The sequence below is a fragment of the Thamnophis sirtalis genome, unplaced genomic scaffold, assembly GCF_051295495.1.
Source record: "Thamnophis sirtalis isolate CommonGarterSnake01/CBP01778 unplaced genomic scaffold, rThaSir2_p1.2 scaffold_14, whole genome shotgun sequence".
Lineage (NCBI taxonomy): Eukaryota > Metazoa > Chordata > Lepidosauria > Squamata > Natricidae > Thamnophis > Thamnophis sirtalis.
Genome location: NW_028261394.1, coordinates 48,831,857 through 48,859,590, shown reverse-complemented (window position 1 = coordinate 48,859,590; position 27,734 = coordinate 48,831,857). Strand labels below are relative to the sequence as shown.

Genomic DNA, 27,734 nt, shown 5'->3' with positions numbered 1-27,734 from the left:
ACCACTGCGCCACCTTGGCTGTAAAGGTAAACCTCTCTTAGGCAAACCTAAGTGGCGCGTGGTGTCGTCCCCTGTGCTCCCCCACCATGATGAACTCCCGGGATCTGCAGAGCAAAGAGGGCGGCTAGCAAATACTTGGGAAAGTTCAAAGCAGAATCTTGCTTGCCTGGCTCCTCCGATGCCCACAGTGGGGACAGAGCAGCTGCCATTGATGGCGTTTTGGTAGCCGGCCACAAGTTAATGGAGGTAATAAGAGAACAGTCCGAGATTTGGGCAGAATTTGAAGTGCGATAGGAATTGGATGCAGAAACGCTTCTTTCTTAACCTGGCAGGATCCTTGTCGTCTGCAAGGGAGGAGATCCTGGGGCTTCTATGAGATCAATGTGGAGAGGAGCAACAGCAGTGGGAGCAGAGCGGGCAAAGCTCTGGGGTGCTCCCCTTGGTTGGGGTACCCGTAGTGTGTTCGACATCCTCCTCCCAGCTCCTGGAGGGCAATGGGGGTGTCATCGGGAAATTCTTCGAGAGACATATTGTTTCGCACCTAAGGAAGGAGGAGAGCTTGTTCAGATGAGTTCTTTAGATTTAGACTGAGCTTCCATGGGTGGAAGTGAACCGGATTCTAGATCAGTGTTTCTCAACCTTGGCAACTTGAAGATGTCCGGACTTCAACTCCCAGAATTCCCCAGCCAGCATTCGCTGGCTGGGGAATTCTGGGAGTTGAAGTCCGGACATCTTCAAGTTGCCAAGGTTGAGAAACACTGAATTAGATGCTATGCAGCCATAACAACATTCTTTCTAGAAAGCCAAGGTCATCCTTTGTCTCTGCACCATCTGCACCTGACTGGAACTGGATGGGTGGAAGCTGCCAGCGTGGCAGTGGGAGATTGGACCATGGGATGGGGAATTCTGGGAGTTGAAGTCCGGACATCTTCAAGTTGCCAAGGTTGAGAAACACAGTTCTAGATCTTTGTGGTCCTGATCTAACACCTTGACCACTAAAAGCACACTTCCATCTAGATTTTGTGAGTCAGAATGGTTCTCCTGGCTGGGAAGAGGTTCTCCAAAGAGAAGCAGTTCAAATAGAACTGGGAAATGAGCAGAAGGTGAAAAGGAGGGGAGAAGCTTTGGGCTTGGACATTGCCGGTTTATAGAGCTGAGGTTCTTCCATGCCCAAGTCTGTTATTACCCGCCTCCAGGTCTGAGATGTCTTACCTGCTCTACTTCCCCCAGGACCCGCAAAAGATTGTTGGCCAGGGCATCCTTCACCTCCTCTTCCGTCCATCCCCTCCTCAGCAGTTCAGCAATTAAGTCTGGGTATTTGGAGACATCCTCTAAGCCTTGAGGGACTCTGTAAGCCAAAGAAGCACCGGTGGAAGTTAAGGGAAGGGTCCCATGCCCCTCGCCCCCTCCCTCCCCCTTCTCATGCCAGGGCTGATCTCTCTGGTGCCGCACCTCCAGGAGCCCATCTGCACCCACCTGCTCTCTAATCGGCCGTGTCTTGGTCAGAGGGAAAGAAGGCTAAGGGCCAGGAGCGCCGTCTCCCTCGGGGTGCCTGCTCATTCAAGGTCAGGACCCATACATGCCGTAGGGACAGGGCTCCTGCAGCCCCCCACTAAAGGGCAAGTGCCGTTCTTGGCAGAGCCTACAACCTGCCTACAATCTTCCAGCAATGATGCCACTCCAGCCTTGAGGGCTGGAAGCCCCACTGCAGGCTGGGCTTCTTTCACGTCGACCCTCCTCCTCCTCCTCCTGCTGGTACCTGGGCACCCCATCATAGTCTCCTCCAATGCCAACGGATTTTGCTCCAGCAACGCGCTTTATGTAGTCCATGTGGTCTGCGGGGGAGAAAGATGAGAGGTTGACCGCTTTCCGTCTGCCTCAGTTCCCCCTCCCGCCTCTCCTGATGTGTCGTTCCCGCTCTGCTGGCTTTACCTGCAACCTGGGCCAGAGTGGCATGGCTGCTGCAGGAGACGTAGTCGTTGTAGAAGTTGACCATTACAAGGCTGCGTGTCTCGTTCTGCGAGGAGAGGAGGGGGCATCATCAAAGGGGCCGCCCAGAAGCTGATGCCCAGAAACAGCAGGAGCCTCAACTCCTCCGCCACCTCCTGACCCCGCTGCGCCCAGCCCCGTGTCCGCCTGAGAGGTGGTGGGCCAGTCCCTTTGAAGGGCACCCCGGGAGCCAAGGAAGAACTCCGAGCAAAGGCTTCCCGCCCGCCCTGCTTTGGCGCTATTGAAAGCATGTGCCGTTCGGCCCCACCCGAGCCCAGCTCTGCTCACCACTCGGCGGAGCACATCGTCCGGTACATTCCGCCTGTTTGGGCAAATGGCGTAGGCGGAGGAGTGGCTGAATATCACGGGGGCCCTGGAGACCTTTAGGGCAGCCTTCATCGTCTCCACAGAGACATGGGACAAATCCACCATCATGCCCAGCCGATTCATCTCCAGGACCACACGCTGTGGAGCAAAGATGGAGAGGAAGGAGAGCTTCTGGTCCCACCTGGGCCTTGCGAAGGCCTGAGAAGATGCACTCAGGAGGCTCTGGGTTCAAGAGGAAAAGCCTGCCCCAAACTCTCGGGCACAAGCCCCCATCTCACCTCAGTTGCCCCCGTGAGGCCCATCCTTCCTATTCGGCAGGCTTTGCTCCTTCGTGGTGGCTACTTTTGCAGCCCCTGTTTCAATGGGAGCCCTTCTTAATCCGCTCTGCTTCGGGCCTTGTCTCCCTTTGGCAGATGAGATGCGCTGCTTGGGTAGCCCCACACAGCCCCCTCCCCCCCATTCCACTCCCTCCACAGAGCCTTCACTGACCTTCCCAAATTCCGTCAAGCCATTGTGGACAGGGCTTTCCTTCTCTGTATCTACCAGCCAGTTGTCAGCCCTGCCAAGGGAAGTAGAGCCCAAATGAAGGGGCATAGGATGCTGGCACTTCCTCCTCCACACCCTCCTTCCCTGAAGCTCCTCCCCCCCTCAATGGAACTCTTCTATTGGAATCAGTTGCCGCACGGCCCCCTTCGGCCCTTCTCTACACGAATGCTTGCGTGGCTCCCCAACAGCCATGTGCTGTCACTCTGCCCTGCTCAGGGCCGCCCCCCCCAGGTCTCTGCCCTTATTTGAAAGCAGGCTTCAGGCCTCTCCGCTTACCAGGGAGTGTTGCAACTGTGGGTGAGGGTCATGTAGCGCACGCCCAGCAGGTAGAAGGTGCGCAGGACGGCCAAGCTGCTGTCAATGGAATGGCCCCCCTCCACGCCGATTAGGCTGCCCACGTGGCCAGAGTGAAAAGCCTCCCGGATACCTGCAAGAGAAGGATTCCCATCCAGCTTCCAGGGCCAGGTGCGCATTGTTCAGGGTGGCCAGCTGGGAATGTGAGATGGTTCCTACCCTTAATTTTCACAGTTAAGGCTAACTTCCCCTTCCCCCGCCTGACCCATCATGCTCTTCTGCACATGGGACAAGGGAGAATTCTGGCAGAGACGAGTTCATGGGTTGGACTAAACCAGCCAAGGGTTTGTTTCAACACTCTTAGGAGAGTGAGGAGAGCCTTCTCGGTGGCAGCTCCGACCCAATGGAACGATCTCCCCGTGGAGATTCGTACCCTCACCACCCTCCAGACCTTCCGCACAGCCCTCAGAATCTGGCTATCCCGTCAGGCCTGGGGCTAAAGACTGTAACCCGCCCGAATGGTATGAATGTTGTGTTTTAACCATGTATTGTCTTATATGTAAAAGTCTGTTTTCCCCCTTTCCTTTGGATTGTGAGCCGCCCTGAGTCCCCCCAGGGAAAAGGGCGGCATATAAATAAACCTTCTAATCTAATCTAATCTAATCTAATCTAATCTAATCTAATCTTAGCATGTTGGCCTCTTTCACACATCAACTAAGCTGTGGCTTGCTCAACTGCAGTCATCTGAGATCCTCAGTGCGGCAAGCCAGGATCAAACTAGTGGATGTTGCCATTGTGTGATGACACACAAGACTTCATGCTTTGTAATCCATGGGTTACAGGTCAAATTTTGTGGTTTAGTCAATCACAGTTTTGAAAAACGATTGCATGCATTACATGCAAACCCAGCTCCAGACAGTTTCTCCTGCCACAACAGAGGATTCTGGGTTGAAGAGATGACAAGGCTAAAACCAGCATTGGGTTTTGGCCCTGATTCCTGAGCAGTTGCTGATGGCCAGAGAAGTCGTCCTGCTTTTTTCCCTGGAAGCAGCTTGTAATGAAAGGCCACTTGCTGCTCTCCATAGGCCTGAGGTTGAGCCGGAGTGCTTGGATTCCGTCATTTGGAGCAGCCCCACTACCTCACCTGGGGCCCCTCTGGCTTAAGGGGCACGTGGTTGGGCCCCTCCTTGGCCAGCCAGGAAGCAACGGCCATTGGCACCATCTCTGTGCTTACCTGCACTGCTAGTAACACACATGAAGGTATCTGGGTATCGGTGGCACATCCGGTGAATGACATCGATTTGCTCCAGAGTTCGCTTTACTGCGTCTTTGTCTTGGGTGTCGCAGGGCACATAGGCTGCCCAGAACTGCAGAAGGAAGGCAAAGATGTCTTAAAACTTCCTGTGTGAGGAGCTTTATCAGGAGGCCGCATCTACATCAGCAGATGATCTAAGGTGCAAGTGGAGAGGACAGCTCTCTGCTTTCCACAGGAAGGAAGCGGGCAGGCAGCAAAGGTTGGACCCACTGAAGGTATCTTAAAACACACACAAATCTGAAACGCAGGCGAAAGGCTAAACAAATAAGCCAGGCTGAAAATAAGCAAATTAGAAGGTTTAGCAATTTGCAAAGATCTGAATGATCGGATGTTTCAGTAGGGAGGTTAATCTCTCCCATTTTATTGTACGGGAGATTTGCAAGTGTCATTTGTTCATCTCTTACCTGGGCTCCTACATACCCGAGACGCAGCTTCCGAATATTGGTATGAGTGTCTTGCAGATCCTGCAAATTGGCTGCCTTCAAGGACAGCTGGTTGTTGAATTTTGTCAGCAACTGCCAGGGCAGATCATTGTGACTATAAAAGTGAAAGATAACGTTTTATCATCTTGGGTAGATGCTGGGTTATGATACAAGAGGCTGATAGAAGCAGATTAATTGATAAGGCAACTGTCCTTGAAGATCAAAGGTTGAGATGGTAACAGTCTTCCTTACATCAGATAATTAAAGGATGGGCTGAACTTGCTTGTAACACTTAAGACTCTGGCTTGCTTTGATCAGAGAAAGCAATTCATAGAACAACAACAAAAATCCATACGTTTATTATTTATTTGTCAAAATCTCACTTGTGACTCTGGATGGGGTAGAATTAAAAAACAAATGCTTAAAAACTGTATAAAAATACAATAAACCAATAAAGGAGCCAGATGCAAAAAAGGAATAAAAGAAGTTAAAACCGAAAAGGCTGCGGGAAGGTGATTTAAGTGTCCACCACCTCCAGTTTTATCCATGGTTACACTTACTCTAAGGATTAATAACTAAGAGCCAGCAGCCTGGTGAAGTTGGCAGAAGATCCTGCCCTTCTGACAAGGGTACTTAACAGGGCATGAAAGGCTGCTTTGTCTGTGAATGGCTTTCATTCTAACTAGGAAGTTCAGTTATTTAGTTGCATTTAACTGGAAATGGCAGAGCAACCAAACCACAAACTCTCTCTTTTTCCAATATCTCAAGGAAATAAGTTCAGCTATAATTCAAAACAAATAGCATTCAAAACAAGTTCTCTTAAGAAAGAGAGAGAGAGAGAGAGAGAGAAGGAGGGAGGGAGGGAGGGAGGACCAGGTCTATTATTATTTAAAAGTTGCTTTGATCTTGAATGTTATTGTGTATTGAATTGAAACTGATCTTCCTGCCTAATTCCCAGAACTGCCAGCCGCCACTACGCAGCTGTATTTGTTAACACAAATGGATGGAATCCGCCTGGAGTTCCCAAGGTTGCCTCAAATGGGCCTCCCCCACCCCACCCCCCCACCCACCCACCCCGGCTGTTTCCACATTCAGAAGGAATCCGGGGCAAGGAGGCAGAAGAGCTGTTGGGCTTCCTGGTGCCCAGAGATGGACCCTCTTCTACGTTCCACTGGAAGCCATGCTGGTCTTCAAGAGAGAGGCGAGAGGGAGGGGGGCGTTGTAAGAGCCTCTTCACCTCTGGACTTCCCAGCCTCCAAGGCCGCCTGACCAAGTGCTTCCACCTCAATTCCAGAACCCTCCAGGGAGAGGATTCATGTTTGGCTAACCCTCGGGGCAATCACCTGGTGGTTGATTATTCACTGAGCAAAGGGCTCCTCGATCAAGGCCAGCATGGAAGGGGGGGGGGGGGGGCTGCAGCATCTTCCCCTGCATTGCTCGGATTCCTTCTCACGCCTTCATTCCCCCATTTGCTTAATGGAACACACCCTTACACCACTCCCTTTTCCTTGCCCCAAATAGCCCCTAGCGTAGAAACCTTCCCTCCCTGCGGGGCTGCCCAGCCCTCAGCTTATTTGGCTGCCTCTCCTGGCACCTCCTCCTCCTCCACCAATCCTTCCCAAGATGGCGCAATCCAGGAAGGTCACACTTTGCCAGCGGGACTCTCCTCTCTGCTTCTGCTGCACCTGAACCTGGCCAAAGCACCCTTCACGGCCACCCACTTGCCCAAGGGAAGGTCTCGGCTTCTCCTTCCCCGCTGGCCACGTCTAGCTCAGCAGCCCTCAGTTCATACCCCACGGGGTTTTTGCTCCCAAACCCATGGTTCTATTTCTGTTGGACGACATTTGGCAGTTTAATGTTTGTTCCCTATTTTGCGGAGACTCTTGTGCAATTCTTCATCCCCGGCCTTTTTCAAGGGCTCGTCCACCCCTTTCTCCCCCTTCAGCCACTCCCAAAAGGGTGTTTTTTTTCTCAGGAAGCCTTGATGGGAAACTTCCTAGTTTGGCCCTTCGGATTTTGTTCCCTGGAAAGCAGCCCAACCATGTCGCATAGAACATTTTAAGAGCGCCTCAAGGATGTGGATTGTGCCAGCCCCGTTGGAAGCTGCGTGGCATTGTGCCAACCAGCCAGCCCAGTGGAAAGCTGGGCGCCAGCTGAGTGCCAGCAGGAGGCCCTGGAGGGAAAAGGGTGATCCTTGCATCTCCCAAGAAGGGGCTCTTCCTCCACCAACCCACGGCAGCAAAAGGAAGGCTCTGCTCTTACCCGTCCACCACAGGTGTGTTATTCATTATTTTGATTGCCTCCAGATGATGGACATCTGCCAAGCAGACGGAGAAACAAGCCAGCACGAGGAAAGACACCAGCAGCATCCTGGGGCGAAGGGGATCTGGACCAGCAGCAGAGATCTCCTCCAGCGTTTCCTCCCGGGGATCCTTGGAGACAAGTGGAGTGGTAAGGACACAGGGAGTGCCCTGAGTGGGATCCACCCATCATGTGGCGGCTCCTGAGAGTGAGTGTGGCTTGGGAGGAGCCAGAGAAGGCTTCAGGCAGCTGAGCTCCTCCTGCCCTTTGAGCTAAGTGAGGAAGACCCAAGGAGGACCCCCCTGGGAGGGACAAGCGCGGAGAACCTGGGCAGTCGCAATTCCTTTCCACTTCCTTCGGTGGACCCCAGGCCCCTTTGAGCCCAGGGGAAAGACCCTCCTGGCCCAGGAACCTTTTGGCCCCGAACTCTCTTTCTCCTCCTGGCTCAGTTCTGAGGAGCTCCAAGTCCCCGAGGCCTCCTCCCTCGGAAGGGATCCACTGGGGACATTGGAACCAGGCAGCATCTGGGTGGGGACAAAGAGGGCCAGGTGGTTCTTCCTTCGGAGCCCCCTCTTTCTTTTCAGGCTAAGCATGAACAGCAGATGGCAGGGGTTTATTTATGGTGGAAACAGACCAGTCCTCACTTCTTTCCCCTTTCCTTTCATCTAAGCAAAGGAGCAGCAGATCCCAGGGCGAAAATCAGCCTTGTGCAGACACTGGCTCTCTCTAGATCCAGTTCTGTTGTTATCCAACCTTGCGCTCAGTCACGGGGAAAGGTGGGGGGTCCCTGGGTTCAGGATTGCCCGTGGTTCATGGCGTCACCAGGTCTACGGAGCTCCACTTGGTCGTGCCAGTCACACGTGGAGATTTTGCAGCTGTTGAAACCCAGGGGGTTGACGAGCTTGAGCTGCGTTGGCTTTGAAAGCCCTGAAGGGTGATTCCCCCCCCTGCTCTTTGGCAGCTGAGCTTGCAGCGGTGGGCAAAAGGGCCTACTGGGAGGAGGCAGCCCACTTTGCCGTACTTCAGCCCTGCTCTTCCCCAGGTTTGATTCAGCAGCTCAGCGCAGCTAATTGGGAGGGGAGCGAGGGTAACAAGAGGCCTCGTAGGGTGGGGTTCTGATGAGGTGATCCACACGGTGGTAGCCTCCATGGGAAGGAGATGAGGAGGATCCATGTGTAGATGGAATGTGGGGGCGTGGAGGCAGCCGCGATGGCTCCCTGATTCAACCTGCCTGTTAGAGCAAGATAATTAGAAACCAAGAGACAAGAGGCTTAGGAAAGAGATAAGCCGGGATCACGTTAATTGTAAGGGCTTTCTAAGCTCCTGTTAAATTTTAGGAGGGGGAGGCAATGTGTCCATTTATCTATGATTTATGACCTTTGTTTGCTTTTAAATTGATTTCCATGCAAAAACTCACCCTAAGAGGGGATGATGTGCTTTGTAAGAAATGCATAAAATGAACTTACCTCAAAAGGGAATCTAGACTTAACTTGGGACATTTTTCCCTGCCCCCCCCCTTTATTTGTGCAGTTGGGAAAGCCGGGAGAAAAATCGGTGGGGGGCCTGGGACACCAACCCCTGAAGTTGAATTTATGACTGCATAAACCTGAGCCTTGGTGTCCTTCTCCAGGCAGACTGTGAGGGCTAATCTGGAGACAATTAAGAAGACACAACGTTGGCATCTGGGAGTGTGCAGAGTTCCTGAAGGACAGACTTCACCACCAGACAGAAAAAGACACGGATCTCACATTCTCCTAATCCGTTGTGCTTCTTAAGTTACCTTGCATGTAGTCACACATTCGCATGCTTTATATGCTCCTAATAACCTCTTAAGCAGGTCAACTATTACAACAAACCGATCAGGTTTTTCCATTCTTGCATCAATAACAAAGTAGCTCAGAAAAACCGCCATCAACCCACAGGAAGCTTTTCCCCACATGTTATACCCTTGTTTTGTGCTCCCCCCGCCCCCCCCCCAAGTACAATTATGACTATAATGTGCAACCTTTTTTTTCCTTTCTGGCCCAGTTTCTCTGCTCATAAGCCAACAGTGCTGTGTGCAAACCCCCAAATGATTTATTTTTAAAATTAAGGTTAAGATTTGCTACTTGTATTCATATTCACAAAAAACGGACCAGATGTGCGTAGCTGCTTTGTCAAATTGCTGGCATCTGCATGAATAGTCTGTTCTTTGTCCTGCCATTTGGATTTATTTATTTTTTTTATAAAAAAAAGGATTTGAAATAAAACAATTAGCCTTGGAAACAGAAGGACAGCGTATTGCACACCATCCAGTTTGGCTGAAAGATCCAGAACAGTTGGAAAAACTCAACCAGAGTTATGAAATTATTGATTAATTTGTCTTGGTTTTACTTCCAGTAGTAGGGAAGAACCTGAGCCGTTTCCAGAGATTAAAGGAAGCCGTCCTTCTGAATCCACCTGCTGAGAACGGTTCTGCCTTCAGGAGTTTTGGTTAGAAAAAGCTCGTTTTTGGGAGGATACCTCCCACCGCTGGGCTGAGCAGGCGGAGGAGGGGAGGTCCTTTGGCTGCAGGAGAGCAGAGAGGCCTCCCGGGTGCTGCCAGCGCCATGGCTCGGCTGGATGTAACCGAGGTCTTTGCCAACATACGCCTGCCGGGACACCTCCACACCGAGAGCTCCCTCCACTTCGCCAGCCACTTTGAGTTCCAGGACACGGACGTCCTCCTCGTCACTTACCCCAAGTCAGGTAAAGCGGGTGGTGGGCCCCTGCTAGGAGAGGAGGACCGAGGAGGGTCTTTGTTTGCCAGGCAAAACCAAATACGGTTGTGAGATTAAGTAGCTGAGTCTGTTTACTCAAAGTCCAGAAGGGAAATTGGAAGCCTTTTGAAGCCGTCTGGGATGGCTCAGAGGGGACAGTTCCTTCCGCTCCAAGCGTCTCCAGGTGGGCTCCTATTCCTCCCTCCCTCGGTGGGCCTGGAGGGCCTTTTTCCCTTCCGGGGGGGGGGGGCATAAAATATATTATTCATAAAAAAGCTGCTTCCCCCCCTCTCCCCCTCTCTGCAGAAGCTCCTGTCTTTCTTGTTGCTTATTTCAGTGTTTTTCAACCTTGGCAACTTGAAGATGTCTGGACTTCAACTCCCAGAATTCCCCAGCCAGCGAATGCTGGCTGGGGAATTCTGGGAGTTGAAGTCCAGACATCTTCAAGTTGCCAAGGTTGAAAAACACTGGCTTATTTGATGCCCTGAGAGGAAACGCAAACTTCCCTCAAAAGAATGGAAAGCTGAGCCAGGGGCACCTTTGAACCAGGGCATTCTAATTCCAGTGGCAATTCTTTCATCAGCTTTATTAGAATTTTTCAAGCAAAGTAATAACCAGAGAAGAAAATGAAGAAAAATAATAAATAGGGAAGAAAGAAAATAGGAAGAAAAAAAAACAGAAAAGGAAAAGAAAGTTGTCAGAGAAGCAATTTCCGGGTCTTTCTGACTGTGGTCTGTCTTGTCAGCAAAAGGTCCATCGAGGTTTGTAGTTACGGATCAGCCATCTTTCTCTAATCAAGCCAGTGAATTTTGCCATCTTTGATAGCTCTGTCATCTTCGCCGGTCTTTCCTCCGTTTCATAACCTTCTCCTTTTTGTGCCACCGCACCAGTCTTGCAACGTAGCATTTTCTTAAGTAACCCTTAAGAAGAATTTTGTGGCTGTGGGAGTGTGGAAATCCACCAACCCTTTTGATAGATAAAGGGGAACCAAGAGGGGATGGCAGGACTGTCTTATGTGGCCGAGTCTAAAACAATAAGTGTTCTCTCTTGACTCAGAGGGAAACGATGGTCTTTGAAATATTCAGAGGTAGTGGCAGAGTTAATCATTGACTGACCCCTCAACTACTGCCCAGTTTCAGCCTCCTCCTCACAGCAAGACCAAGATTCATCAACCAGATCTACCTCTTCACCCCCACCCCAAGAGGTCCCCTCTGCTCCTTTAGGTAGTCTTTACCACGGGATCCCTGAATCCCACCCTGCCCCAGTTGGAGACAGGCTGGGCCTCTGGCTGGAGGCCTCTGGGGCCTTGTGGAGGAAGAGGAAGTGGGCAAAGAGAAAAGGGAGTCGTCCCTCTTTCCTCGTCCCCTGGACTCCCGGGGCCACTAGAGGCCCTCTGGCCCTTCAGCCAAGCTGGACCGAGCACCCTTGTCTACCTTGTCTCAGTAACTGCGGGGGAGGGAAGGAGAGAATGTTTGCCTTTGCGTGGGGGGGGTGTCTTTCTCGTAGTTGCATAAATGTTCTTTCTTCCAGTCGGATGAATACACTGGCACAACTGGTTCTGCCCAAGAGCTGATCTCTAATCTGCGTGCCTGTCTGTCCATTGTTTATGTTTAATGAACTATCCGTAAGGTAGATACTGCAGGTAGCTGAAAGGCTGGTAGAGCCCTCGGCGTTCTTTCTTCTCCCACTGGCGTCAGCTGCCGGGGGAAAGAGCACCCCCATTGCTAATGGCAGAGTGGGGGAAATGTGGGGGTGCACCTTTGCTCCTTTTAAGCTGCCCAGCTGACAGGTCAGCAGGGTCGAGATGCCCAGTCATCATTTCTACTGCTCTTCTCTGAATGGTCTTCTGAATGGATGGATGGAGATGCCCCACCACTTTCTTTTCTGCACAAGGGGTCTTTCCCCAGGGAGGGAAACCTCTGGAGTCCTTGCAGTCAAAAATCCCGCAGTTCATGACCAGCCAGTCTTCTCTCCTGCCCTCCAGGCACCACGTGGATGCAAGAAATCCTCTCCTTGATCTACAGCAACGGCAACCTCCAACCCATAAAGACTCTTCCCAACTGGGCCCGGGCTCCCTGGGTGGAGCACACCTATTTCCAAGAGCAGCTTCAGCACATTGGGTGTCCTCGGCTCCTCACCACCCACCTGCCCCAGTCAGTGTTGGCACCTGCCCTGAAGAAAGCTAAGCCCAAGGTGCGTCTCGGGGGAAACCCCGTGGGCTCCTTTCAAGAATGATGATGGCAAAGCCTTCGGGTGGGGCTACCCTGGGCCTCCCCAGGGGTCTTTCAGAGAGGGACGTAATTGGGATCGTCAGCTTAGCATGGCATGAGGGCAGCCGTGGTGTCTCTTGTGAAGGTAGTCAAGGAAACAGCAGCCAGAGGAGACCCAAGGTTGGGATGGCAGGTGGTCAAAACAGGAAGTCCTTTGGGGGGACCAACCTGTCCATTCTTTGCCTGCTGCAGGTGATCTATGTGGTCAGGAACCCAAAAGATGTTGTTGTGTCCTACTACCATTTCCAGAGAATGGCCAAGTTCTTTCCTGACCCAGCTTCCTTTGAAGGCTTCCTTCACGATTTCATGGCTGGCACCGGTAAGTGGAAAGGAGGATCTGCCCCTTTGAGCCACTTGGAGGTTATTTAAGGGCCACCGGTCTCCAATTTCACTGCCTTTGTGGGCCTCCCACTGCCTTTACGGCTCTCGCGGTCTGCTTTCATTCTGCATTTTGTATTGCAACTGCAGCTGTGGGGGCTGTTGGGGTTGCGCATTCATTTTAACAAGGTGTGGGCAGTGTTTTAGTTTTAAGCCGGGGTCTCTGAACTTGGCAACTCTAAGACGTGTGGACTTCAACTCCCAGCATTCCTCAGCCAGGGCAGCTGGGAGTCGAAGTCTGCAAGTCTTGGAGTTGCCACGTCCGGAGACCCCCGGAGGCTTAAAGCGCCCTGGCTGCATTGTAGCAACTGTTTCCAATTAGTCCCAGAAGCTGTGGTTCCGTGGCTGGAGGCAGAGGTTTCCGGAGACTGGTGGGAGCCTCTCCCAGTCTGATGATCTCCAGATGTGGTGGAGGATAGTTCTGCTTGTGCTGGCTGGGAACTCTGGGGATTGCGGTTCCAGGCATTCTTCCGAGGGCGTTAGGTGGGCGACGGGTGTTTTCAGGCAGGCTGGGGATGGTGAATATGCTGCTCTTCGACCCGGCTGCTTTCATCCTTAACGGGTTGGGTTTCCTTTTAAAAACTTGGTCCCTTTCCCATCCTTCAGCATTGACAAAGTAAGTGTTGTCAGGCGTATCTGGGGCTGGAGGAAAACATTTCTGCTCTTGAATGTACACCGAGACTTTCCAGGAGGCGAAGGATATTTTTTTCTGAGGGATTCCTGTGTCGGATCCCAGCCTTGAGGGTGGTGGAGGAGCTGCCAGTTCCTAGAAGGCGCTTCAAGGGCTGCCGGACTCATCTTCCCTTCCAGCTCATCATTGCAGCCTTCATTCCAGGACGGTTTAACGGCTGCCCAAGACCCGGAGTAGGGGTCTCTTTCGTGACCATCCTGAAGAGCCAGAGGGGGGGCACCAGGAGTGGCTTTTTAAAGCACACTGTGGAGGGGTTTTTAAAGCTGGTTCTGACAGGTTCTGGAGAACCGGCAGCGGCAATTTTGAATAGTCCAGAAGACCCACAAATGCCACCTCTGGCTGGCCCCAGAGTGGGGAGGGAATGGAGATTTTGCAGTATCCTCCCCCTGCCACGCCCACCAAGCCACGCCCACAGAACCGGTAGTGAAAAAATATTGAATTTCACCACTGACTCCGTGGCGGAGCTGGCAATTTCCCAGGGGGCAGAGGGGCGATTCCTCCATCTGGGGGCTTCTTTCGTAGCAGGGCAGATACCAAAACACACCTGGGGGGGAGCTGGGGGGGGTTGTCAGGGAGGGGCTGCTTTGCCAGGGCTCTGCCAGTCCTTCTCCCACCCAGCCAGCCCATCAAGCCCTGCCTGCTCTCGGCATCAGGCTGGGAGGTAGACGGACTCGAAGCAGAGGCTGTTTTGGAACATTTTGTGACTTGAGTCTCTTCGGGTGAATCATAAGCGCCGCTGAAGGGGAGCCAGCAGGCTGAAATGCCAGCAAAGGATGTGGCTCCTCGTCAGTTGCCAGGAGGCCAAGTGGCGTCTTTCTTTCCCCCTGATCCTGGTCTTCTCCCTGCTTTGGAACAGTGCACTACGGATCCTGGTTTGAGCACGTGAAGGGCTGGCTCGGCTGCCGAGAAGAGCTGGACCTCTTCTGCATCTCCTATGAGGAGCTCCATCAAGTGAGTTGGCCCACAGACGGGCGCAGGGAAGGAAACCGGCTTGTTTTGAAGCAAGGTGGTGGTTTCAAATGCTGGCCTGTTGTCAGGAAGAGGGTCGTGTGAATGGGAAGAAAGGTTAGGGAGCCTGATCCGGGCTGGCTCGTGAGGCTGGGGAGGCAAGCACTGAAGGAAGGAGCCCGCCCTGCCCAGCTCCCTTCCCTTCCCTCCTAGGACAGCCAAGAAAAGCTCCAGGCGTCAGGCCAGGCTGGGAGGGGGGGCAGAAAAGCGAGGGAGGGAGGGAGATTTGGGAATGGTCAGCAAATGAAGAAAACAGGCCTCCTCTCTTATGACCGGATTCAGCCCTACAATGGAGAGGAAAGCCAATGGCCCAAAGTAGATGGTTTTTTGTTTGTGTGGAAGCCACTTTCGTTTTCTGGTTTCCCGGCAGCCGTGTGCAAGCATGGCCCTTCCCATGCGCCCATGCGCCAAACTCCTAGCTCGCCTGACAAGCTGTGGAACTCGTGAGAGTTGCTGGCTAATATCCCGAAGGCCACATTTTGTCCCTTGGTGCTCTCAGATGGAGACAGAATAGTCTCTCCTGATGGGGTGGAACACAATTCCCATCATTCCCAGCCCACGGATCCTTTCCTGCCACGGGGTTCGGCAGTGGAGCTCTTGCCTTGGGCCAGGGCAGCCAGGTGACTCCTTCAAGAGTCGAAGGATGGGCTCCCTGCAGAGGGTCCCACGGCTCCTGCTCTTCTCAGTCAGCATTGATGCCTTGCTGCTCTCGGCCTCTTTCTTCCGGGGTCCTGATCTTTCCTGCCCTTCTGCTGGAGGCTATAGGGCAGGGGCCCCCCCAAACCTGGCAACTTTAAGACTTAAGCATAGCTGGCTGGAGAATTCTGGGAGTCCACAAGTCTTAAAGTTGGCAAGTTTGAAGACCTCTGATAAAGGGCCTGCTTTGTTCATCCCCTCCTTCTTTTCCTCCTCCTCCTCCTCCTCCTCCTCCTCCTCCTCCTCCTCCTCCTCCTCCTCCTCCTCCTCCTCCTCCTCCTCCTCCTCCTCCTCCTCTTCTCTTTGGCTCCTCCTCCAACTCCTCCTCCTTGTCATCCCTTTCTCCTGCCCCTCCCAGGACCTGAAGTGCTGTGTGGAGCGGCTGAGCGCCTTCCTGGACCACCCGGTTCATCCAGACCAGGCTGAGCTCATCCGGGAGCACTGCAGCTTTGCTGTCATGAAAGAGAACGTGATGGTCAATGGCACACTGGTTTCTCCCGAGGTCCTGGATTTCCAGAAAGGCCAGTTCATGAGGAAAGGTCCGTGAAGGGGCTGGGGGGGGCTGGGGGGGGAGGCTGGCGAGGGTGGGTGCAGTGCTGCCTTTCCCAGGTTCACCTCCACCCTTAGCTTCCTTTGCTAGATCAGTGTTTTTCAACCTTGGCAACTTGAAGATGTCCGGACTTCAACTCCCAGAATTCCCCAGCCAGCGAATGCTGGCTGGGGAATTCTGGGAGTTGAAGTCCGGACATCTTCAAGTTGCCAAGGTTGAAAAACACTGTGCTAGATGACCCCCTCCCCCCCCCCGTCCCTGCTGCAGACTCAGCCAGATCTTCCTTCTGCCCTCCCAGGGACCGTTGGCGACTGGAGGAACCACTTCTCCCCCGAACAGAGCGCTCGATTCAACGAGAAATACCAGCAGGAAATGGGGGGCCACCCCTGGCCCTTCCGGTGGGACATGGACTGAGAGCAGCTGCTCCGAGGCCTCGATTGGCCTCTGCTTGTCTTAGGACGGCAGCTCTGGCATTGGACGGCCTCCCACTGGGAAGAGGAACTGGGAAGTTGCCCAGCAAGAGAGAATTCTTTCTCATTTACTTTTTATGAAGAAAAGCAGGGGACCAAATCGTTTCTTTTGAGGAAGGGGGGAAGGAAGGCCACCAGCGAGACAGTTTCTGTGCTTAGAGTTAAGGGCTTGCTTGAGTCACACCAGTTGCTGGAAATCTTCTTTCTTTCTTCAATAAACCTGACTTATTTGCAATGTCCCTAGTAGTCCCCCCCCCCCCGCTTGTGCAGAGAGAGAGAGAGAAGAGTAGCCCAAAGACCACTGGAGGCCTCCCCTCCTCTCTTCCTGGCAAGCAAAGGGGGCTTTTTGGTGGGGTCTTAAACGGGCTTTCAGTGAGCTGGCGAGCGCACAGCTGCACAGGCATCCTTTGGCAGCTGCCTTTCCAGATGTGCCTGCCCCCTTTCCTCTTCTGCAAATGAACTGGCCAAAGTGTAGCATAAGAAGGGCCCATTGTCCCCAGTAAACAGCAGGGTATTGTCCAGGATGAGGAGGACAGCCGGGTCTGCCATTCTAGAGCACAACCATCATGGAGATGCCAACAGGAGGCACACTCAAGTCACCGCCTTCCTCTGGGCCTTCCTCCAGATGTGCCACAGCTTCTCCCTCTCCTGTCACCCTGTCCTCAGTGGGGAGGGAACTCCAGCTGAATGCGCTTGGAAGGGAAGACCAGGCTGGGAGGGGACCTCCTCTAGACTCCGTGTCCAACCGATGAAACACGGGGACTCCATGGGTGGAAAGCACCTTCTCCGGTCCAGCACTGCAGAGAATCCAGCAGTGTGGAAGAGAGCAGGAAGCCTCGTCCTCTTTCATTATTAAGGTTTTCTGCTGAAATCCTGTGGTGGGAAGCATTTTCCTCCCCTTCTGTCCCTCGGGATGTTGTCCTGGCAAAGGAACCAGATCCTCAGTGGCAACTTCCTCCAGGTAACTCAAATTATTGCTTAGTAATACCGCCTCGCCCCCCCCCCTTCACCAGGCTTCCCTTCATCCCAGGAAGACACTGCAGTGGGGACACATATTAAGTCCAAAGACCTTTATTTTTATTTAATACAGCTAAATGTCATCTTTAATATGTTTTATCCAAGAAAGTACAGTAAACAGTTCAATAAAGGCAAGATGAAAAGGGTGTTCACAGAACATTTCAAACCATAGTTTAAAAAAAAAATATCCAAAAAAAAAGAAGAAGAAGCAGATTTGAAAGGTGATAAAAGGTATTGCTCATAAATCCTGCACATAATAATAACCAAGGCTGGGAAAGGCGCCCGGAGGGAGGGCAGGGGGAGGACCGGGCGTGGGGTGGGGGTCAGTAAGAAGAACCGAAGGGCTCTGACATGCCACCCTAAACCCACCTCTTCTCCACAGAAGCCCTGCTGACATTCCGGCCCAACCTCTCCACCCAGGGTCCTGAGCAGCCTTGGCAGAGCCCTCTTCCAGCCCAGCGAGATGAAGGTGCCCGCTGGGAATAGTGGCAAGGGCAGCCCAAGGGGGGGAGGGGGCTGCTTTGGCCATGGCTGGCTAATTAATTCCCACAGCAGAATTCCTGGCCTGACCGGAGCTGCCCTGCCTGCATTTCCAAGGTCTTGGCAGAGTGAGGCCCACAAGTCAAGACGAGCAAAGCTGCCTCTATTGTGGCACCCATAAAAACGGACGGAGCTTCAGCCCCTCTGCCACGTCCACCTCTTGGCTCTTCTGGCCAGGCCCTGAGGTCCCTCGTGCTGCATTTTATTCCACCCTAGCACAGAAAACACACCATTCCTCTTAAATTGGGGGCAGGGAAAACAAAGAGGAGACTTTGATCTGTCCCAAGTAGATCTCTGCTCTCAGCCCAGTATATAAAAATATAAAAAGCTCAGTATATAAAAATTAAGGAAAGGGAGGAGAGAGAACAGGGAAAGACAGCTAAAGAGCTGAGGAAGGAAGGAAGGGAGGGAGAGAGGGAGGGAGGGAGGGCTGACTGGGCCAGGAATATGGGGTAGTGTGGGAAAGCTGTGGTGATTGGCCACAAGCCAAAGAGGCTTAAGGGTCTTGGAACATACCCCACCCAATAGGAACGTTTCCCAAGATAGGAGGAGGGTATGTCCTAAATACTACCAAGGAGGGCAAATCACATTCATAACTTTCTTCTTTTGGGAAACTGATTAGCATAATATAATGAAGGCTAATCAGCAAAAGACAAGATGCATGTTTCTATAATAGAGGACCCCCCCCCTGGTTTCCCTCCCCCTTCAGTTGACGGGGGGGGGGGACCAGTCTGCCCAACTGTTGTGGCCGAGTCCATGGATCCAGCTAAAACCTTCTCTTAGATCTCTAGTGAACAGCAAAAGTCCAGCCATTAAAAGAAGGGAATTAAAAGGGAGTTGAGCTTGTCTTGCAAATCCTGGGCCTGGTTTCCTTTCCCTGCTTCGGCCAAGCAAATCGGTGGTGAAGGGAAGGCAGAGGGTAAAAGGCAGGATGTGAGAACTGCTCACCCCGGAGATCTATTTTACTCCGGATGCCCCCAGAGCATCCCCTGAGGCTGCTTTCTCACCTTCCCCGTGAAGGCCTGGCACGGAGCCCACCTGGTTCTCCATCACCCACCTCTGGTCTATGTCCTTGGACGGTCCTGGAGAATTCTGCCTGGAAGGTCAGGCCAGCAAGGGGGGGTGGGGGCTGCAGTCACGTTTTCAGTTCAACTGACTTGATGGATGGACCCATTTCCTGAAATACCTTCCAGGGTCCGAGATCTTCTTCAGTCGCGCAAAAGCCACGGACACTGGGGGGCCTTTAAGAGCTACAAATCCTTGTAAGAAGACCAGATTGGGTTCCTGCAGGCGATCAGCCATGCCGAGGAAGAGGAAGAGGGAGGCCGTTGCTGGAAGACGACGTAACAAGGGAGCAACCTGGGGGAAGGCCGGGAGGCTCACAATCCGTCCTCACCTGAGCAGAGATGCTGGGGAGGGGCTGCCCCCGCAGGTCCTGCTCAGGTAGACAGCAGGTCAAGCAATGCTTTTGCCCAACCTTCTGGACTTTGTGCCGGAAGTTCCTGTTGACCCAGAAGTAGACAAAGCAGTTGAGGAAACCGCTGCCGATGGGGAGCCACAGAGCAACTAATTCCAGCCAGTCGGGGACTCTTTCCCGGGTGATTGCTGGGAAAAGAGAGAGACAGACAGAAGTGAGTAAGTTTCTGCAGGGTGTCTGCATTTTATCTGGACATCTGGGCTCCTTCCTCCTGCCTGAGGTGAGTTCAAGGCTTCATCGCTTATATCAGGCTGATGCCTTCAAGGGACCCTAGTGGAACAACCACCAGAATTCTCAGGAAATGTTTCATGTCAGGACTCATCGCATACCTGGAGGATGGCTTGCCCCTGTTATGACAAAGCAGATTTCTTTCGAAAAATTACAAGCTCGTAAATCAAAAACTAAAAAGTTGCCTCCTTGTCTTTAGAAGAGCATCTCCACCCTCCTCCCTTGACCTCCGAACACCACCCCTGCTCACCCAGACGGCGGCCGCTCCGAGCACTGACCCAGCTGCTCCTGCCTCAGACCGGAAGGGCCAGGCTTAACCCCAGCACCGAAGGCAAACGGCGCATCAGCCTTCGGCCACCTGGCATTTTGCAGGCGTGCAGAAAGGCCTTTGTGTGGGGAGAGATAATGGGCACTGTGCACAAGGACAGATGACTGCCTTGGGGAGGCTGATGACGACAGAACCGCTCATTACAGCTGCCAATATCCCTTTTGAAGAGTTGAGAGCCAATCCCCGAGGGTCCCCCACCCCCTTCCCTGCCATCTGCTGCCCCACCCCCACAGGTTGTCTTCCTTGACCACAGAAGACGAAGAACTGATACAGCTGCCTTCCCGCGTGGCATAAACCCTCCTGCACCTCTGCTGGCTGCGTGTGTCGCTGTGCCACCCGCTTGGGGCACTTACCGTTGTACACGATGGTGCCCATGCAGGGGGCCCAGCAGACGAAGAAGGCGAAGACGACCGGGAGCAGCACTCGGGCAGCAGCGTCCAGCTGGAGCATCCGAAGCCTCTTGGGCCACCTTGCCTTTCCTTGCCAGCCCACGTCCTTCCCACGCTGGCGCTGCGAGCGGGCCACTAGCCAGAGGCGCATGTTGGTGAAGGCGATGGTTGCAGCGGCTGGGCAGAAGATGGTGCCAGCTATCCAGAGGGAGTAGGAGGGGTTGGAACCGTAGTCCGGCTCACACAGCAGGGCGGCCGCAGAGAAGCGGACCCGGAGCACAGCCACAGGAGCCGGGATGGCCAGCGGCACCAAGAGGAAGACGGGCAGGAGCCAGGCGGCCGCGATGAGCAAGAGCACCCGCCTGGGGCTCAGGAGGCGGCCGTAGTGGAGCGGGAAGAAGACGGCCACATAACGCTCCAGGGAGACCCCAGCCAGGGAATAGAGGGAGGCCCCGAAGAGGCTGGAGTTGATGAAGGCCACCACCCGGCAGTAGACGGCCTCTTCTCTGGCAGCCTCCTTGGGGGCCGCCGGGCCCAACTCCAGGCTCCGGTAGAGGTTGAGGGGCACCACCAGGACTGCCAGAGCGGCATCCGACGCAGCCAGCGAGAGCAGCATGAAGCGGCTGCTGTGGCTCCAGCCGGACACCGAGGAGGCCAGCACCGCGATAGCCAGCCCGTTGCCCCCCATGACCAGAAGTCCCAGCACCCCCAGGAGAGTCACTTTGAGCAGCCAGGCCTGGCAATACGGGGGCTGGCCACAAGGGTCGGGCGGGCATGGGCTGTGGAGCCAGGCTGGCCTGGTCTTGTCTCGGGGCTCACGCACTCTTGTCAGCTGTCTGCTGGTGGTGGGGCTTCCCTCCCCACTCAGGAGGAACCTGCCTCCCCTGCCTTGGTCCAGAAACCTCTGCTGCCCAGGGCCTGGCAGCTTGGGCCCTCCGGCCGAAGGGGCCTCTGCCCAGGTCTCCCCCTTGAGAGCAAAAGCCAGGAGCAGCAGCAGGAGGGCACAGGAGGGGCTGCCGGAGGCCACGAGGAGGGCCATGAGGACTGGCCTCACTGTTGCAGCTGCAGGGAAGAGGTTTGGCCTCTGGAAGCAGCGCCTTATATGGCCCCCGTCCTTCCTCAGGCTGCCCAAGGAGCCTTCACCTTCCCAACCTTGATTCTTTAACCCCTCCGGGTGAGCGGCCCAACCAAGTTGACCCTGGTTATGGGTAGTGTAGTCCAACGGCCTTGAAGGACTCAGCTGAGGAGAGGTGGTGCAGGACTTTACCTGGAGTTTCAGCAGTGAGTAGAAAACCCAGAATTTTGGACTCTTTTTATGAGGAGAGAAATGTGAACTGCCTATTTTCCTCTCCAGATGCCTAGAGGACGCCTGGAGATTTTCTAGGCTTCCCCAACCGCTGCCTTTTCCCAATAAAGTTCTCCTTTCTGCTGTTTTTCTACGGTCCTCTGCCTGGAGTATTTGCAGAATCAGAGCATCTGTTTTTAAAAATGCCTGGAAACAAAGGAAACTGGGATGTAATGATGATTCCTCTTGACTAATTTCTGGGGGAGGGATGGGCTGGGTCACATCCTGAAGCTAAAAAAACCCATCCCTGCGATCTTTTATTGCAAAATGAGCGGTGTGACAGTGCGTTGTTCCATCTGACTTGCAAGCCCCAAACTCAACGGCCCTTTTGTTGCCAGGCAGCTTCCAACACTGACCAGGAAGGATCAGAATGGAATCTGGAAGACCGTAAGTGAAGCTGAGATCTTTCCTTAGGCCTCTCCCCTCTCGGCCTGATTTGCTTGAAACCTCAAAGATCCTAGATCAGTATGTGTCCACCTCAGAAAATTAATTCAGTTGGACTTCAATTCCCAGAATTCCCCAGCCAGCCATGATGTCTTAGCTTAAAGTTACTGAGGTTGAGAAACATTGGGAGAGCCTTCGGTTGACCAACTTGCTTCTCTAGGTACCGGCTGGCTCTGGAGTAACTGCCTCCATTTTCTTCCTTTCTGGTTTTACACACCATTATTTCTACCTGCTTAGTATTCCTTGTGACCAAGAGGCTGCCAAAGTAATTTGATTTGGACGAAGCGAGACCTGTTGATTCCTCTCTCCTTCCAGAGCATGGGCACGGGACTTAAATGGGGGGGGGCAGGCACATTCTGGGGGCTGTTAGGAAAAGCTTCCTAAGGGCCAGAAAGCAGAGGCCGAACTGCCTGGCCAGAGGAGTTTCCCTTTGGGTTCTTCGGCTGAACAAAGAGTTAGACCTTAAGGGAGCTTCCTCTGTCTTACGATGCCACAAGCGCAGCCAAAGTTTGAATGTTGGGCCAGCTCTTCGGCTCTGGAAATGAAACCTGCGCATGGAATCGTCTTTTCCTGCAGAGCAATTTGGAAATCTTTTTTTCAAGAGGAGGGGGGAGTTGGTGGGCTGGGCTGTTGCAAAGGATCGCCAGCAAATGAAGGCTTCACCGCCACCTCGGCAGCCGCCACACGGGGGCAGCAGAGTCCCATTCAGGGGAGCTTGCAGTTGGATGGAGCAAAATACAATGTTGCAGTGGAAATGGGGGGGGGGCTGCAGTCCCCTGCCCACCTTCTGGGGGCATTTCGGGGCATTTGAGGGAGGGGGGTTGCCAGCGAGACTCAATAAACACCCTCTACATGGTTTCATCCCTGTGACAGAATTAAACATGCACACCTTACATAGGGGAAGAAGGGGCTTAGGGCCTCTCCTCCGTTGGGGGCAGAGGTGGGATTCAGCCGGTTCTCAGCAGTTCCGGAGAACCAGCAGTGGTTCTACTTGAAATTTAGTTCAGAGAACCGGCAAATACCACCTCCGACAGTCCCCGCCCCCATCTATTCTCTGCCTCCCGAGTCCCAGCTGATCGGAAGGGAATGGGGATTTTGCAGTATCCTTCCCCTGCCAGGCCCACCAAGCCACGCCCACCAAGCCAAGCCACGCCCACAGAACCAGTAGTAAAAAAAATTGAATCCCACCATTGGTTGGGGGGGGCAGGTGGGAGGGCAGTCCCATCTCGGTCAATTTGGGCATGCGGGAGGGCTCCCTCACCCCTGCTGTTCCTTGGGGGTTGTGCGGCCCAGGGAAATCTCAGATGGGGATGTGAGGCACTCACAGGGACCCAGGAGCCTTGGCTGAATCTTGGAGACCCTTCAGCCTTGGTTGGATTCCAGGGGGGGGAGCCTTCCCAGCCACGGTTGCTAATGTGGAGCATCCCAGGACCTGCCCCAACCATTTGTTAATTGTTCAAGAACATAAATTCACACTGATTTGAAGGAACAGCCACCCCATTTGCAAAGCCAGAGAAGATTTTGCTGGTGGAGCCCCAGAGACAAGCCCCCCCCCCCTGTCCTCCCCCCGACTCCACCCTGACTCCGGCTTTCTTGGCCCAGCAAAAGGAGGGAGGGGAATATCTCTCTGTCTCTCTCTGTCTCTGTCTCTGTCTCTGTCTCTCTCTCTCTCTCTCTCTCTCTCTCTGTGTGTGTGTGTGTGTGTATTTACTTGTACGAAGCCTTAATCCCAAAGTGATTTTACAATGGGATTAAGATAGCAAGTAAAAATATCCAATAACAATGAAACAGAACGTGGAGTGCACTGCAGAGGGTGACTAACACAAGCATCTTCCCCAGCACATGCCAGCCAGGAGAGGCACCGCCACCTGGCCCAGAGTGGCAGAAAGGCAGGTCTCTGTCCAACAGGTGAAGACTATGCCGGCCTTGGAGGGATGTATTCCCCAGCCACTGTGGCAGTCTGTTTCCAAGATCCCCAAGAGGATCACATTCTACAGCTAACATCTGGAGTGTAACAACTTATCCAAATCTTCTACTCAGCCAGAAATGATGGACCTGGAGGTAACCAGGTCCTGAGTCCTGAAGGGCATTGTAGAAGACAACCTGGCAGAGCAGCCATGTTATTGAGACCCCCAGAGCAGTTGGGGCATGGAGCTCCTGCTGCCTCTGTCTTTGGAAGAAGTCCAGAAGTGGGAAGGAATCCTCCAAGGCAAATTGGTTCACTTTTGGGATACGGGGAACCCTCTGCTGCTCTCTTGCCTGCTTCCGAAGTGCGTTGCTGGCCACCAGCTTGGTTGGCTTCACAGAAGAGTTGGCTGAATTGATGGGAGTCCTGAGGATCAACAGCTATTGGCCTGGGTGGAAGGGAGCCTTCGGAAGGCCATCCTCTGGGGCAGCAGGAGGCTTCTTTGGGCAGGCGCTGGCCCTGGGAGAGCCGAGGAGGAGGGCCAGGGGTCTGGTCCAGCAGGGCACAGCTTCTCTTCTTCATCTTAAACCTTTCATCTGGTTGAATGGCACCAAAGACCCACCACCAGGTGTTGACCGGGCTAAACCCAACGGCCGCCTCTCTCCGTGCCAATGGCACAAGCGTTTGCAGGCATAACAATCCCTTGGGATTTGCAAGGTTCCACACCAGGTCCTTCCGATTCAAGTGGCAGAGCAGGAAGGGCAGGAACGGTGCTTGGGGAGGGGGCACCAAACGGGAGTCCAGCATACAAATTCTGCTGGCTGCAGTGAAGGGCCACCCCCCCCACTTCCATCCCAAGCCTTTAGTGACCGGGAGACGTGGCCCAGCCCAGCCTGTTCAGTTCTGGGAGATGGACACCTCTACGGAAGGGAGAATGGACAGGCAGCCTTCATACAGTAGGAAAACGGGGTGATTGAAGGGCTTCCAGAGACTTTTGGGGGGGGAGTTGAGGGACTGCTGGGCAGGCATGTGCATGTCTCCTGTTGCAGCCTGTAATCATCCCCCATCACTCCCCACAATTAGCCCGGTTTTGTGTCACTCTGGATGCAGCTGGCCTCTGCGTGCTGTGGCTGGGCTGCTGCTCCCCCCACCTCCCGCCTTCCCAAGGGGGCTCTTGTCCTTCCCTGGCTGGAGGAGGAATTTGGCTTCTTTAGGGAAGCTCTGGAGCCTTCCAGTAACACAAAGACCAGCGCAAGTGGGCTTCGGGATGCAGCCAAGGAAGCCGGGGGGGGGGGTGGAGAGCAGGGACTAAGCTGATGGCGGGTTTGGGCTGGATGCAAAGCCAACCACCGTGGCCGGCCTGCTGGCCCAAGAGACGTAGGTGACCAGAGCTCTCAGGCCAGGGAGGAAGTAAGGGGGGAACAGCAGGATAAATTGCCCAGAGGGCTAACGGGTGGCCTTTCTAGAGAGCCCTAATCTCTCCTCAATACTATGGCCAGCTGGTGCAAACGCACTGGGAGGATTTCTATTAGTGAGGATCTCTCAACAGCCGGGTTGGGGGTTGGGGGTGTATGTGTTTGAGGATGGGAGTTGAGCCTCCCCCCAAAAAACGAAGGAGAGGTTGAACAGATTGAGCCGAAGGTGGAAGGGCCCGTTAGGGTCCCCTCTGATTTCCTAACTGGTTTTGCCGCTTTCCGTCTGTCCTGGGGCAGCCAAGGGTGGGGGTGGGGGCTCTCGGCTGAATTTCCCTTCCTCATGAGCTGCAGCCAATATCAAAGCTAGGCTGGCACACACAGCGTGCGCCTCCCATCCCCCGCACGAGGCAAAGTCAAGCCAGGTCTTTCTGACCGATTTCCTTGGCATCAGACCAGCGCCCGTCTCCCGACCTTGAAGCGGAGACCTCCAGGGCCCTTTCCCTGGGCTGGCCACCCACAGGCACCTGCATGCCAGCCAAAATCCTTTTGTGGTGAGGGGAGGCCCCCGGAAGGAAGCCAGCCTCCATTTGCTGCAGTGCAGCCCTTCCAGAATTCTCCTTCTCTGCCACTTTGTGGTCGGGGAGTCTGGTGGATTTTCAGAGGGATCCTCAAGAGCCAATTTCAAATCAGTTCAGCCCAGAGCAGAGAAAGTGGCTCCCTCCTGCTCCAATTATTGAATCATTGACCTCTGCATTTTCAAAGGAAATCGGCCAGCTTTGTGGAGTCCTGGAGAACTTTCGTTCTTGCAGGAAAGTCAAGTAAAAAAGGAATAAAAATAGACAAATAATTGTGGTGCTCTCTGAGTTTGCTTCTTTTCTTGCAGATGTTTCATTACCCAACTTAGGTAACATCATCAGTGCTGGTATAAATAATTGTGGTCAGAATAATGACAAGGGGTCATTTGGCTCAAGCAGCAAGGCTGATTTTTGTAATGGCTGAAACGAGAGAAAAATCTGAACTCTCTATTTATTTATAATATTTCAAAAGGTTCTTCTCTTTGTCAACAGTCCCAGAGAATCTCTAAGTTGGACGGGAAGGTCAACCTGGCCTCCTCATTGTTGGCCTAACTGTCTCGGCAGATGCACTGATTTGCCACAGATTCGCCAAGGAAAAAGGAGCGAATGGTTACGGAGCTCATCCTTGGCCAAGACAAGCGGAGTTTGCAGGCGCAACATCCTGTACTTTGGTAGCAGGGAGAGATGTTTCTCAGAGGTTTCCTCCACTGAAGAATAACTACGTCAGAGAGACAAGGACATTCGCATCTGCTCCCCTGATCTCCGCTCAGCGCATTTCATTTTCATTTCATTTTCCCTTTATTTGTATGCCGCCCTTTTCCCTGGGGGGACTCAGGGCGGCTCACAGTTCAAAAAAAGGGGGGGGGGAACGACAAACAATTTCCAACATAAGGACAATACAACATATTAAAAGAAACACAACAGTCATACAATTCGAGTGGGGTTAGAATCTTAACCCCAGGCCAGCCGGGACAGCCAGATCTTAAGGGTGGCGCGGAAGGACTGGAGGGTGGTGAGGGTCCGAATCTCCACGGGGAGTTCGTTCCAGAGGGTCGGAGCAGCCACCGAGAAGGCTCTCCTCCGGGTAGTTGCCAGTCTACACTGGCTGGATGATGGAATTCGGAGGAGGCCTAATCTATACGATCGTATCGGTCTAGTGGAGGTAATTGGCAGTAGGCGGTCTCTCAAGTACCCAGGTCCAGTACCATGAAGGGCTTTATAGTGATAAGTAGCACCTTGAATCGCACCCAGAGATCAACAGGCAGCCAGTGCAGCTCGCGGAGGATAGGTGTTACGTGGGTGAAACGAGGTGCACCCACGATCGCTCGCGCGGCTGCATTTTGGACTAGCTGAAGTCGCCGAATGCTCTTCAAGGGCAGCCCCATGTAGAGCACATTGCAGTATTCCAGCCTAGAGGTCACAAGGGCCCGAGTGACTGTTGTGAGGGCCTCCCGATTCAGGTAACATCATCAGTGCTGGTATAAATAATTGTGGTCAGCACACCCGGCTAGGAGTAGTCATGGGAGCTCAGGATTCGCAGCTGACCCGCGATGGAGAGTTTTGGAGGAGATGGCGATGGCTCTTCCCCATCCAGGTGGCTCACCTGCCATGACAGAAGCACCCAAGGAGGCCTCCGGTTCCTCCTCCGTCAAGAAACATCTGCCCTCGGCAGAGGATGGGCTCCAGCATGAATCCTATCAGGCACAAGGGTTACTATGGTGACATCCATTATCCCTCTTTGTACAGAGATGAATCAGGAGCTAAAAATAAGAAATCTGTGGCAGATTGATCGGGGAGGGGGTGGGGGGAGGTAAGTATTGGGGCAAGAGGAGCACCCTCCTCTTGACCCCTTTCCAACATTAGCCAAGGCTCAGTGGAAAGGAGGCTGGACCTCTTCCTATGGGGAATGTCAAAACCAGGTTGCCTTTGCTCCCGAGAAGGAAGGGTGGGGCAGTGAGGGATCACCTGGAAGACACACCTGACCTCCCTCCGGCACCTGTTTGACGGGCAGCCCTTCTTTCCTAGCCTGGTTGCTCCTCTTGCAAGGCTGGGGCCAAAGAACCGAGGACCTCCTT

The 27,734-nt window shown here is 53.5% G+C and overlaps 3 protein-coding genes across 4 annotated transcripts; 1 reads left to right on the top strand and 2 right to left on the bottom strand.

Moving 5' to 3' along the window:
* Positions 1–205: 205 nt before the first annotated feature.
* On the bottom strand, positions 206–7,290 carry DPEP1 (dipeptidase 1). Its single transcript, XM_087728766.1, has 10 exons — positions 7,156–7,290; positions 4,876–5,008; positions 4,391–4,523; positions 3,139–3,289; positions 2,806–2,875; positions 2,278–2,454; positions 1,933–2,017; positions 1,760–1,835; positions 1,213–1,348; positions 206–541 (listed from the first exon to the last, which is right to left on the bottom strand). The coding sequence occupies exons 1-10, from the start codon at positions 7,260–7,262 to the stop codon at positions 371–373; spliced, it is 1,239 nt and encodes a 412-aa protein (XP_087584892.1). The 5' UTR covers positions 7,263–7,290; the 3' UTR covers positions 206–370.
* On the top strand, positions 7,206–16,234 carry LOC106542026 (sulfotransferase 2B1). 2 transcript variants are annotated; one of them, XM_087728767.1, is made up of 7 exons: positions 7,206–7,344; positions 8,825–9,921; positions 11,917–12,125; positions 12,395–12,521; positions 14,128–14,222; positions 15,334–15,514; positions 15,824–16,234. In XM_087728767.1, exons 2-7 carry the CDS (start codon positions 9,783–9,785, stop codon positions 15,937–15,939), a joined length of 867 nt encoding a protein of 288 aa, XP_087584893.1. In that variant the 5' UTR covers positions 7,206–7,344; positions 8,825–9,782; the 3' UTR covers positions 15,940–16,234. The 2 variants fall into 2 exon arrangements, with proteins under 2 accessions (XP_087584893.1, XP_087584894.1); XM_087728768.1 differs by lacking the exons at positions 7,206–7,344; positions 8,825–9,921 and adding an exon at positions 10,388–10,693.
* Positions 16,235–16,364: 130 nt separating this feature from the next.
* On the bottom strand, positions 16,365–21,013 carry LOC106542031 (putative G protein-coupled receptor 21). Its single transcript, XM_087729312.1, has 4 exons — positions 19,939–21,013; positions 18,936–19,157; positions 18,739–18,883; positions 16,365–16,545 (listed from the first exon to the last, which is right to left on the bottom strand). Exons 1-4 carry the CDS (start codon positions 21,011–21,013, stop codon positions 16,365–16,367), a joined length of 1,623 nt encoding a protein of 540 aa, XP_087585438.1.
* Between the last annotated feature and the right edge of the window lie 6,721 nt (positions 21,014–27,734).

Coding starts and splice junctions, on each gene's coding strand:
- DPEP1 (XM_087728766.1), bottom strand. CDS start 7,262: ATGCTGCTGGTGTCTTTCCTCGTGCTGGCTTGTTTCTCCGTCTGCTTG. Junction 2,876..3,138: donor CACAGTTGCAACACTCCCTG/GTAAGCGGAGAG, acceptor TTCCCTTGGCAG/GGCTGACAACTGGCTGGTAG. Junction 2,018..2,277: donor ACGATGTGCTCCGCCGAGTG/GTGAGCAGAGCT, acceptor CTCTCCTCGCAG/AACGAGACACGCAGCCTTGT.
- LOC106542026 (XM_087728767.1), top strand. CDS start 9,783: ATGGCTCGGCTGGATGTAACCGAGGTCTTTGCCAACATACGCCTGCCG. Junction 9,922..11,916: donor CGTCACTTACCCCAAGTCAG/GTAAAGCGGGTG, acceptor CCTGCCCTCCAG/GCACCACGTGGATGCAAGAA. Junction 12,522..14,127: donor CGATTTCATGGCTGGCACCG/GTAAGTGGAAAG, acceptor GCTTTGGAACAG/TGCACTACGGATCCTGGTTT.
- LOC106542031 (XM_087729312.1), bottom strand. CDS start 21,013: ATGGCCCTCCTCGTGGCCTCCGGCAGCCCCTCCTGTGCCCTCCTGCTG. Junction 18,884..18,935: donor TGCTCAGGTGAGGACGGATT/GTGAGCCTCCCG, acceptor GTCGTCTTCCAG/CAACGGCCTCCCTCTTCCTC. Junction 16,546..18,738: donor AAGATCTCGGACCCTGGAAG/GTATTTCAGGAA, acceptor GTTGTGCTCTAG/AATGGCAGACCCGGCTGTCC.